Raw genomic sequence first — 12,963 nt, 5'->3', positions numbered from 1 at the left:
GCCCCATCAGTCTACTCTCGATCATCAGTAATGTAATGAACGAAGTCATCAATAGTGCTATCACTCAGCAATAACCTGCGCAGTGACTCCCAGTTTGGGGTCCGCCAGGGCCATTCAGCTCCTGACCTCATTACAGCCTTAGTTCAAAGATATACAAAGGAACTGAATTCCAGAGATGAAGTGAGAGTGACAGCCCTTGACATCAATGCTGGATTTAACTGAATGTGGCATAAAGAAGCCTTAGCCCTTGCAAAACGAGAATCGGTGGGAATCAGGAGAACTCTCTGTTGGATCAAGTCAAAACGAGCAGAAACAAGGATGGTTGTGATTGTTGGAAGTTCATCATCAGATCCAGGACATCTTTACAGGAGTTGCTGCTTCAGTAACAGAAGGGTAGAAGTGGTATGTTTGCTGATGATTGAGCACTGTTCAATCATGTCATACTAAAGCTGTCCTTGTCTAAATGCAGCAAGATTAGATTAGATTAGGATTACTTACAGTGTGGAAACAGGCCCTTCGGCCCAACAGGTCCACACCGACCCGCCGAAGCGTAACCCACCCATTCCCCTACATTTACCCCTTTTCCTAACACTACGGACAATTTAGCATGGCCAATTCACCTGACGTGCACATCTTTGGACTGTGGGAGGAAACCGGAGCACCCGGAGGAAACCCACGCAGACACGGGGAGAATGTGCAAACTCCACACAGTCAGTCGCCTGAGTCGGGAATTGAATCCCGGTCTCTGACACTGTGAGGCAGCAGTACTTAACCACTGTGCCACCGTGCCACCCACCAATCTGGACAATACCCAGGCTTGGGTTGACAAGTCGAAAAAATCATTTGCGCCACACAAATGTCAGACACTGACAGTCTTCAAAAGGAGAGAATGTAAGTACTTTCCCATGACAGTCAATTGTATTGCCATTGCTGAATCCTCTACTGTCCAGGTTACCGATGACCAGAAATTCAACTGCACTACTTACGTAAACACAGTGGCTAGGTTAGCGCTTAGGAATACTGCAGTGAGTAACTCACCACCTGAGTGTCCAAAGTCAGCTAACCATTTACAAGTTACAAGCTTGATGGAATACTCACACTTGCCTGTTCCAATGACACTCAAGAAGCTTTATATCATCTAAGTCAGCCTGCTTCCATAAGGGAATCATGGGTTATGGGGTAAAGGCCGGAAAGTGGAGTTGAGGATCATCAGATCAGCCTTGAGTGAGCTGAATGGCTTTAATTCTGCTCCTTCATATTTTGTTCTTCTGATCTTGATTGACACACCATCCACAAATGTTCAATCCCTCTACTACTAATGCTTAGTAGCAGCAGTGTTTACTATCTACAAGATGGACTGCAAAGATTCACCGAAGGTTTCTCAGGCAGCACCTTCCAAACCCAAGAAAATACTATCCAGAAGAAGAAAGGCAGCAGATACATGGGAACACCACCATTTCTAAGTTTCACTCCAAGCTATTCACCATCCTGACTGTTCCTTCAGTGTCGCTGGGTCAAAATCCCGGAATTCCCTCTCGAATGGCATTGTACATCTACCTGCACTAAATGAACTGCAGTGGCTCAAAAAGGCACTCTCTCAAACCTCAAGTACGGTTAGGGATGGGTGGTAAATGGTGGCCCAGCCAGTGACGTACATATGTCCCATTAATGATTTTTTCAGAAAATCTGCTCTCTGTGGGAAAACATAGAATCACTGACAATTCCTGGATTTCCAGTTTTTACAGTAGATGGGGTTCTCCATATGTTTTATATTTGGCTTCATCGTCATTAAATACTGCAAAACTTGAAGCCTCTTTTACTAAATGCTTTGGCTAGATTTAATAATTTGACTTCACGTACACTGAAACTGTGCTCTAACCCAGCATGTGTCATTTCTTTTTATGTGGTTGACATGTTGGAGTTTTTTTTATTGTAGGGGTGGTGTTCGTTAATTTAGTCATGATACAATTGCATGCTGTTGTGGTTGTTCATTGTATTGGAAGGAATGAGAAAGGAAAAGCGATTGCAACTTATTTGAAAGAACTTGAACTGTAACTCAGTTATTAATTTGCAGTTTTAATACTCATCAAATCTTTGGTCAATCTCTGAAGGTAACTGCATTGAAAGCAAACCTCATTGAAATGCTTTTTTTCATTTTAGAATTTCCTGAACAAAGCAAACGAGAAAATCTGGTCAGTGTAAATTTCATTACGATATAACTGTAATTTTAAAAAGTGCAAAATTTTCTTAATCCATTATTGAATACAGTAGAGCATTGATGTATTGAAAGTGTAAATGTAGGCTAGAGATCTTTGACAGAACAATTTTTGTAAATTTCCATTTCAGTTTTGACAACTGAATTCTATTGTGGTCTTTATTGCATTTAAAATTCAGGCTAATTGGAAATGGCACACTGCACCTAATCTCTGCCCTTTTAGCTTTCCACATTTCTTCTTTTATAATAAATATGTTTGGCTCATTGATATGCTTTAATATAAAATCACATTCTTCCAAACATCTGTCCTTTTGTTTGCTTCAATCTGAAGAAAATAGTTCCCTTTCAGTGTATATCACTAAGACTGTGAGTTGTGGCAGGATCTTCATGAGGGTTTGGGTAATTCTTACCCAATTCCAAATAATGAGATGGCGAGTTGGTCTCTTTAGATCATCCAATACTACTTATTCCTGCCAGGGAAGGTAAATGAGAGCTTTATTAATTATGGTCATGAAGAGCCCAGTGGAAAATTTGGTCAAACATGGGCAAGGAAAATTCTAACTAATTATCACCTACTTCCTTCCCTCAGCTGATTAATGAAGATCCTCCACGTTGAACAATCTCAGAAACACTGAGGGTAGCAAGAACACAGGATGAACTCTTGAGGGGAATTTTAATCTCTCATCAATTTCCCCATTCCTGGCTGCTGGCTGAGTCCTGAAGGGCATGTTTGCCAGTTTGGGCCTGTGCTGGGTACCTGGAGAACTAATATGGGGAGAAGAAAATAGTTGAGTTCATCCTTGCCCTTCTACAAGTCGAAAATGCATGGATCTGTAACAGGATTGGTAAGGTGAAAGTGAGGACTGCAGATGCTGGAGATTAGAGTCGAGAGTGTGGTGCTGGAAAAGCACAGCAGGTCAGGCAGCATCTGAGGTGCAGGAGAATCAACGTTTTGGGCAAAAGGGTAGTCTGTACAGTCCAGGTTGGTGCCAAAGGAACTGGTTATGTTCTTGAAATGGCGAAGTGAGGAAGAAAGAAGACAAAGTGATGTCAAATGCAACTTACTGGATCGCTCTTTCAAAGAGATGGCACAAGCATGACGTACTGTTCAATTCTATTCCCTGAGCTTCTCCCCACCTTAGTTCATCTCTCTATTTCCTCCTATTCCTCCTATTTAAATGCATCCTAGATGATGGAAGCAGAGAAATATAGGCAGAGCCAAGCAGTTCTATCGTAAATAGATCAAATCATTGTAGTCAAAGTCATTCACGATGGAGGTGGTCAATTAAGCAAATAACTCTTCTGCTTCACTAATGTCTCTTTGGGAAGGAAATCTGCCATCCTTATGTGGTATGTAACATGTGACTCTAGCCCCACAGCTGTGTGATTGACTCTTAACTGCTCTATGGGCAATAAGGGATAGGCAATAAATGCTGGCCTAGCCTTTGACGCCCATATATCTGATGAATGAATAAGAAACACAGATGGAGGACTCTCCATGAACATCCCCATCCTTGTGGTAGTGAAGCCTAGTAGGTGAACACAAAGGACAATGCTGAAGAATTTGTAACTGTCTTCAGTCTGAAGAGCCAAGCGATCCATCTGTGATGTATCCTAATATTTTCATTGAGACATGCTAGTTCTCAGCCAAATTGATTCAGTCTATATGATATTAAGAAACAACTGAACGAAATCCACACAACAATGACTCTGGGGCTCAGCAACATACTGAAGATATGTGCTAATCAAACTGCTTCAATATAGTTACAACACTGACAATTATTTAAATATTGCAAAATAGCCCTTACATATCCTGTCCACAAAATATCTGGAAAAATACAATCTGACAAAGTATTGCTAAATTAGTCAACTCTCAATGATCAAAAAGATTTTGGAAGGATTGGGAGTCAGAGATGTACAACACAGAAAAAGACCCTTCGGTCCAACTCGTCCAAGCCGACCAGATATCCCAAATTAATCTAGCCCCCATTTGCCAGACCTTGGCCCATATCCCTATAAATTCTTCCTATTCATGTACCCAACCAGATGCTTTTTAAATGTTGTAATTGTATCAGCCTCCACCACTTCCTCTAGCAGCTCACTTCATACATGCACCACCCTCTGTGTGAAAAAGTTGCACCTTAGGTCCCTTTTAAATCTTTCCCCTCTCATCTTAAACCTATGTCCTCTAGTTTTTGACCCCCTTACTCTGGGGAAAATACCTTGTCTATTTACCCTATCCATGCCCCTCATGATTTCATAAACTTCTATAAGGTCACCCTTCAGCCTCTGACGCTACAGGAAAAATAGCACCAGTCTATTCAGCCTCTCCCTATACCTCAAACCCTGGCAGTATCATCCTTAGAGTCATAGAGATGTACAGCATGGAAACAGCCCTGTTCGGTCCAACACGTCCATGCCGACCAGTTATCCCAACCCAATCTAGTCCCATCTGCCAGCACCCAGCCCATATCCCTCCAAACCCTTCCTATTCATGTACCCATCCGAATGCCTTTTAAATGTTGCAATTGTACTAGCCTCCACTTGTAAATCTTCTCTGAACGCTTTCAAGTTTCACAAGATCCTTCCAATAGCAGGGCGACCAGAATTGTTAACTTATTTAACCTACAAGTAATAAGCTTACTGATATTCACTTTGGGTTTTGAAGTATAACCTAGCTCAGACCTCATTACAATTTGGCTGAAACATGGACACAAGGATGGAAATCTGGGGTGAAGTGGGAACCATTCTTCTGTAGATCATAGCAATATTTGGCCAAGTGTTCCCCAGTCAAGGATCCCCAGTCAATTTGAAGTCAATGGGATAAAATTCTGGTTGGAGAAATATCTCGCACAAAGAAAGATGATTGTGGTTTTTGGAGGTCAATAATTTTACAAAGACATCATGCAGAAATTCCTTTGGTAGCAGTATGCTAGTCAAAACCATCTTCAGCTGTTTCATCATTGGCCTTCCCTTTATTCAAAGATCAAAATTGTGGATATTCATTGCTGGTTACAAGATATTCACTTATATTCGCAATTCCTCCAATAGTGAAGCAGTTTTTGCTTGCATGCGGCAAGACATAGACACATTTAGACTTCAACTTATAAATGGCAAATAATATTTGTGTGACATAAGTGTCACGCAATGTTCATCTCCAACAAATGAGTCTAACCATCTCCCCACACCATTGAACAACATAACCAGGATTGAACCCTTTCACGATCAATATCTAGAGGGATGTTTGATGGGGTTACCATTGACTAGTAATGTATCAGGAGCAGCCACACAAATACTGTAGCTGGGAAATCTGCAATTACTAACATAACTCCTGATTCCCTAAAATATAAAAGACACAAGTTAGGAGTGCAATTGAATACTCCCCACTTGCCTGCATGAGTGACTATCAACCAAAAACGCAAGACAAAGCAGGCCACTTGATTTGCTGTCTCTCCACTAACTGCATACTATAGCTGCAGGATGTATCTTAGGTCAGATGCACATGAGTAACTTGCTAAGCCTTCCTCTGGAAAACGTTCAAAACCTGCAACTTCCACTACCTAAAAGATCAAGGACAGTACACATGTGACGACATCACCACATTGCAGTTTCCCACCAACTCTCACACCATCCTGGAGGTATATCGCCATTTTATTCTTGTCATTGAGTCAAGATTTTGGATTTTCCTAACTAATAGCAGTGTCAATGTACCTAAATGGCATGATTTTTGGCAGTTCACAACCTGTTTTTCACTCTGAGATTCATAAATTCAGGCCTTGCCTGTGACTGCACATCCCAAGAACAAATGAAAAGAAAATGGTAGCTTTCTTTGCCTTTTGTATTCCCTCCTTCCCATCTCCCTTTGAGGAAGCACTTGATATTTTCTCAAGTGTTTAGGAACTGTATGATGTATAGCAAAGTAAAGCTAATTGTTATTATAGTATTAAATTTGTTTCAAATTATTAGTTTTAAGACTAAGAAAAATTCAGCATTCAATGCATCCTGCCCCCTATTGTAATACTGTTTGCACTTTTTTAATTTCAGAAAGAACTTCGTAGTCGGGTTGTGGTCCTCAGCAATTTGCCATCATCCGGTTTTTCAGATTTTGATACTGTGCGGCTTGGTTCTGCTTTTGGAAAAGTTCTCAAGTATTTAAAAGTTGGGGAAAAGGTAATGCAACATTTGGTTTATTTTTTAAGCTATTTCAAATAAAGAGTTATAGCTTTGTGCAGCTTGACATAGGAAAGTGCCAGATTAGATGCATGTGCATTTGAATGTATTAATGTGTAATTCCAGCTGTGGAAAAGTCACAGTTACCCTTTTGCTCAATTCTTAATTTGGTCTGTGCCATGCAGCAAGAGCTAAAGACCAGTGGCACTATCAGATGAAAAATCCTTGATAGTTGTAGACTCAGTTATGATATTTTTTGAGACATTATTGAAATACAAGTTGAATAGACCACTCAAGGTCTGAGAATAAAAGGTAAAAGCTCCATAGTTCTAATAGGGCTGGGAAATAGGGCTGCTCTCTCTTATTTGCAGAGAGAGAGAAAGAGAGAGAGAGAGGGAGGGAGGACTGGTGGTAGTTTAACCTGAGGGTCATCACCTCAGGGGAGGTTGAGAAGCAGAGTCCTTCATGGTAACCTCAGCCAGTGTGGGAATTGAACACACGTTGTTACTCTGCATTACAAATCAACCGTCCCGTCAACTTTGCTAATTGACCCCAGACTTGAACTGAATCTTGGCCCCCTTTAATTAAAGTTGGTTTCAAACCAACTGATTTAAGAAAGGCTGCTCCAGAGAAATACCAAACAGAGAGCAACCTAAATGCATAAAACCTGGCCTTAACACCATGGGCTGTTATCTTATTTAGCAGCATCCTGAGGAGTACTTAGTCAAACACTTTCTGGAAATCCAAATAGATCACACCCACTTTGTCATTTATCTAACTTGCTCTTACCTGCTCAAAATATTCGAACAGATTTGTCAAGCATGACCGCTCCTTGACTGCTTACTCAGTCCTGTTTCACCATGCATTTCCAAATAACTCCGCAATATCATCCTCAGTGATAGACTCTAAAATCTTACTAACAACTCAGGTCAGGCTTAGTTTGGGAAACTTGGTCAACATAGGCAAGTTGGACTGAAGGGTCTCCTTCCATGTTGTATGGTTATGATTCTGACTCTATGACTCTAGTAATAAACTTTTAAGTTAAATGTATTTCAAGGTGACACCTTGAAATGTATATTGATAATTGAATGATTTGTGGGAGGGTACTGTATTGAAGTCTTAAGTTTCAAAGCTACTGTAATTGCTATTGGGTAGATGGACTTAATGTTGAGATGTGAGGAGGATAAGCTGCAGTGAATGAGAATTTGCAACAGGTAATAAAGCAAATATTTTTCCTATTTTGCTGTTATAAATGGTAAATTATTTTATTTCTTCTGAGAATTGCTTAATATTGATTTTGTTTACATTTTAATGAATAGGCTTTCCTGAAAATGGATTCCGAAATTGCTACTAATAACTTAATTGAACACTTTAGGAGGAATCCTTTATTTTATGGTAGATTATTGACTGTAAATATATCTTCTGCTCAAATACAACCATTGCTTAAGGTAAGCAAATATAGGCATATTTATATCTCAATTTCTGAACGTTTGACCATTGTATTTTTGTTTATTTAAATATGCAAAACCAAATAATGGAAAATACTTTCAAAATATTTCAAAATATTAGCTTTTTAACAATTACTTATTTTGTACAAAATTATCTTTGATCTCTTAACTACAACAAACTCTTAATTCAATCAGTGTTAATTTAATTTTGTTTTTAGCCTTGAAGATTCTAGGACTAAAATTAAGCACTGTGTTTGCATGATATAATCATATCCTCATAAATTTGCTTTTCTGTGTTCTCATAAGGAATTGTAATTGCCTGTGTCAAAATTGCCAATGTAATTGGTTGGAAGCTGTAATTACAAATTTACATAGACAATTTTGAAAATAATTGTGAACATGAAAAAGTTGACAAATACACAGAGATGCGAAATATATTGTAAAAAGAATTGCCAAGCTCGGGGACTTAGTAAAAGCCACAACCAACCCTCCTTGAGCATGATTTAAGTTGAATAGTTTACTTTCCTTCATGGTGATAAAACCTAAAAAAAAATAAACTTGGCTTTCCGAAGAAAGATTCACATTTGTTTGATATAAAGTCAAAATGTTATAAATTTGCCATTCCTTGTACTTACATTAGCGTGAGTGAATTCTTGAATTTTGCAGTAAAATTAGGCACGTAATTTGTGGAACTGTTGGAGGTACTTTGCCTTGTGAGCTTGTTCTTTTCAATCTCCTGTTTACAACTTCAACTCCCATGAAATCTTACTAAACTGTTAGTCTCCAGGACATATGCCTGGACATCAGAATCATCCCTGCTTCAGATCTCCACATGTTTATCATCAGTTTCATGATCACATGTTTAATTTATTGTTTTCAGAAACCATCTGCAAAGATTGAAGAAATGTTGAAGAAAGTACATCAAGCAGATATCAGGTAAATCCTTTACTTCGAATCATAGAATCCCTGCAGTGTGGAAACAATGTTCGCCTAATAGGTCCACACTGACCCTCCAAAGAGTAACCCACCCAGATCCATTCTTCTACCCTATTATCCTATATTTAACCCAAACAATGCAGCTCACCTCCACATCCCTGAACACTATGGGCAATTTAGCATTGCCAGTTCACCTAACCTGCACATCTTTGGATCATGGGAGGAAAACGGACCCCCAGAGGAAACCCACGCAGATGCGGGGTGAATGTGCAAACTCCACATAGACAGTCACCTGAGGCTGGAATCGAACCTGGGTCCCTGGTGCTCTGAGGCAACTGTGCTAACCACTGAGTCACGATTTGTCGGTTTATCCAGATTTGCAAACCTATATTATGTATTTTATAGATAACAAATAGTTTAGTGTTTTCTTAGCCTTGGAATTATGACCATTAATGGTAGGTGGAATATTGGGTCCATTAGCTACCCAGTTCAAGGGCATTGAGGGATTAGCAATAAAAGCTGGCTCAGACAGGGATGCGCATTTCCATAAATTAAAAAAAAAGTGAGACACTGAAGGCCAGTCTGTGTTCTTGAAAACATGCTCGGAGTGAAGAGGATGAGGACAATTGAATGAAAGGAAGGAATAAAGCTCCAGCTTTTCTCTTAGTAGATATTGAACCAAATATGAAAGAGCATTGCACTACTGTCAATAACTTGGACTGTTCATTTAACTAAATGAGATACAAATGAGCATTTCTCTGGGAGAAATTGAATAATCAAACTAGAAGTATAATGACCAAAAGAAGACAGTATAATTTGGATATAATCAATTTGTTTTTCTTTACAGTACAAAAGAATGCTATCTGGGTCCTATTTTGAAGCATAAACCTGGTGATTTGAAAAAGTCCTCACCGCCTAGAAGAGAGAGGAGAAGTTCGGAAAGTAGTGAGAAAGCAGAGTCAAAGAGCTCCGATGAGAGTGGTGGAACAGTGGGATGGAGAAGCTCCTCAAGAATGAGGCACAGAAACCGTGAAAAAATGCAACACAGAAACCGAGAGAGAATACCACGACGAAACTCTAAAGTAGAACAGCGGCAAAGCCGTGATAGTAGAGAATGGAGGGCCAACCGAGGGAGAGGAATGCAGGAGACCAGCCGCGAGAGAGGAGAGCGCAGAGGTAGCCGCGAGAGAGGAGAGCGTAGAGATAGTCGTGACAGGGCTGAACGCAGGGGTGGCCATGAAAGAAGGCTGCGTAGAGGTAGCAGGGAACAGCGAGAGCGGAGAACCAGCAGTGAGAGAGGAGAGCGACGAGGTAGCAATGAAAGATGGGTGCGACGAAGCAGTAGACAGAGAATAGAGAGGGGAGCTGGCAGCAGCGATCGGGGAGACAGTAGTGAGAGGGGAGGTAGCACTGAAAGGGGAGAGTGGGGATGTAGTAATGAGAGGAGAAAGCGGGAAGGCAGTAGTGATAGGCTGGAGTGGGGAGACAGCAGTGAGAGGTGGGAGTGGGATGACAGTAGTGAGAGACAAGAGTGGGGTGACAGCAGTGATAGATTAGAATGGGGCGACAGCAGTGAGAGACGGGAATGGGGAGACAGCAGCGATAGGTTAGAGTGGGGTGACAGCAGTGAGACACAGAAGTGGGGTGACAGCAGTGAGAGACGAGAATGGGGTGACAGCAGTGAGAGACGAGAATGGGGTGACAGCAGTGAGAGACGGGAGTGGGGAGACAGCAGTGAGAGGCGAGAGTGGGGTGACAGCAGTGATAGGCTGGAATGGGGAGACAGCAGTGAGAGACAGGAGTGGGGAGACAGCAGTGAGAAATGGGAATGGGATGACAACAGTGAGAGACGGGAGTGGGGTGTCGGCAGCGATAGGTTAGAGTGGGGTGACAGCAACATGAAGGTGGAATGGGTTGATAACCATGAGAGGGTGGAATGGGGTGACAGGAGTTCGAGGATGGAGTGGGGCGACAGTTATGAGAAGGTAGAACGGACAGACAGGAGCTCGAGGATGGAGTGGGGTGACAGTCACAGGAGGGCGGAGCAGGAAAGGGCTGAGAGTAAAGCAATAGAGTGGACGAAATACGAAAACATCGGAAATGCAGAGTGGGAAAACTATGCAAATAAAGGTGGAACAGAGCGGAAAGATTATCCGCGATATAATCCGGAGGATAGGAGGGAGCCCAAAATAAATGATGTAGAAATGAATTCAGAGGAACTACAAGAGGAAACTGCTATTCCATTTTTGGGAAATGATTCAGAACTTGAAGCTCTGATGGGCAATTCTGAAACAAATGATGTTGATGAAAGCATTCTAAAGCATGAGCAGAATGGATCTAAGGATGAATTGAAAGAAACTGGTCCTCGAGCTGATACAAATATAAACCTACAAGAGACAGTGCTGGAGAAGGTAAACAATACTGAGCTGTTTTCTTCATATTTTTGAGGATTCTTACTCCATCTTCAACTATTGGTCATATTTTGGGTGCAAGAGATTATTGCTATGAAAACTAAAATTACATGGAACGTAGTAGTTATTTGCTTGGACATTTCAGTGTGCGGTATTTACTTATAAATCAGTAAATGTAACCAAAAGGAGTTGGAAGCAGATGATTTGCGATGATTTGACTTGCTGGCAAGACACTTGTAACACTTAATTTAAAGTATTAATGATCCTTCTCACAACAATTTTACTACACCAAAATATTGTGTAGTTGGAATTAAGTTCCTCTATTTTGACCTAATAACTGGAATGAAACTGATCTTAAGTTCCTGTGCCTTGAAAATTGCCTAAAGAACATGTGGATGTTCTTAACTGAGTAGCTGCAGATACAGTTGCAATAATACAAAGTACAGCTGCTGGAGTGTACAGAAGACTTGCAGACTAAACAGAACAATTTAATTGGACCAAATTGAGTTTTAGTCTCACATACTATTCATTGGTTTTAATTTTTAATATTTTGGTGATTTCGAACTCTAGGACCATTGAAACATTACAGCACAGAAAGAGGCCATTTAGACCAGCATGTCTGCTGAATAAACTAGCTGCCCATTCTAATCCCACTTTCTAGAATCTGGTCTGGAGCCTTTTAGTTTACAGCACTTCAGATGCTGATCTAGCTTCCTTTTAAATGAGTTCATGGTTTCCATCTGAGCCACCAACCTGGGCAGCAAATTTCAGACACCCATCACCCTCTGCTTATGTCCCCTCTGATCTTTCTACCAATCGCCTTAAATATGTACCTCCTGACCTGGGAGTTGACCTCCATGTCTGGTGAAACAGGTCTTTCCTCTGTGCTCTATCCAACTCTTCATTACTTTGTGCATTTTAATTAAGTCATCACTCAATCTTGAGTGTTCAAAGGAAAGCCCTAGCCCATCCTGCCCTTCCTCATAACAGTAATTTTCATGACCTGGCAACATTCTTATAAATCTCCTCCATAAATTCTCTGGAACAATGATGTCCTTCCTGTACACCAAGCTCCAGTTCTAGCCTAATCAGTGTGCTTTATAGTCCCAGAGTTACACTGCTGCTTTTGCTATGTACCAAGTCAGATCCCCTCAAAACATTTCAAGAAGTTAGCTCAGACCCTAACTTTTCTAGTTGTTTTAAGCACATATATAGTAGATATTCCAGGAGTGATGCAGCTGGTCAAAACCCCTCGGTTTTAAACAATTTATTTACAGTGTTGAATGAAACACAAACAAAAGAGAACTGAATACAGAATAACTTAACCTATCCGAAAACCCAACAGACTATCCCAACTTAATAATGCTATTCCAAATGCCTGCAACAGTCCCCATAAACACCAGTTTGGCAAAAAGGTTCTTAGAGGAGAGAGAGGTGGCAGAGAGATTTAACATGGAACCTCCTTCCACTGTAGCTGTTCCTTTGGATACCCCAGCTTAAACTGACCAGCAGCTCCTGAACAGCCAGCCTGCTAAAACCAAAACAAACCAGAGAAAAGCTGAGCTGGGAGAACTGGCCACTCCCCTTTCATTGTACACATTTTTTTTAAACATAAAAGCTTCTTCAAGTAGATAACCTAGACATATCAGAACCTCTGTGTTTACGACCTCTCTTGAAAAAACAACACCCCAGGACAGAATAACCTTGTCAAAGGAATAGCATCGTACAATTTTGTATTCAATACCATATCCAATGGAGAAATATATCCCATGTGTTTGCTTTC

The 12,963-nt window shown here is 40.7% G+C and overlaps 1 protein-coding gene across 1 annotated transcript in view; it reads left to right on the top strand.

Annotated features, from left to right (window-relative positions):
• Nucleotides 1-12,963, top strand: part of LOC122556834 (uncharacterized) — a 66,600-nt gene that overhangs the window by 24,080 nt on the left and 29,557 nt on the right. The window contains exons 6-10 of the mRNA XM_043704066.2: nucleotides 2,161-2,192; nucleotides 6,260-6,385; nucleotides 7,705-7,833; nucleotides 8,714-8,769; nucleotides 9,617-11,180. Coding sequence (XP_043560001.2) covers nucleotides 2,161-2,192; nucleotides 6,260-6,385; nucleotides 7,705-7,833; nucleotides 8,714-8,769; nucleotides 9,617-11,180 — 1,907 coding nt within the window. The remainder of the gene's footprint in view (nucleotides 1-2,160; nucleotides 2,193-6,259; nucleotides 6,386-7,704; nucleotides 7,834-8,713; nucleotides 8,770-9,616; nucleotides 11,181-12,963) is intronic.

This window comes from Chiloscyllium plagiosum, unplaced genomic scaffold (genome assembly GCF_037043375.1).
Source record: "Chiloscyllium plagiosum isolate Xiang-an unplaced genomic scaffold, Cpla_swu_hap1 HiC_scaffold_16, whole genome shotgun sequence".
Lineage (NCBI taxonomy): Eukaryota > Metazoa > Chordata > Chondrichthyes > Orectolobiformes > Hemiscylliidae > Chiloscyllium > Chiloscyllium plagiosum.
Note: the sequence above shows the minus strand (reverse complement) of the source record. Positions and strands in the feature narration are given on the sequence as shown.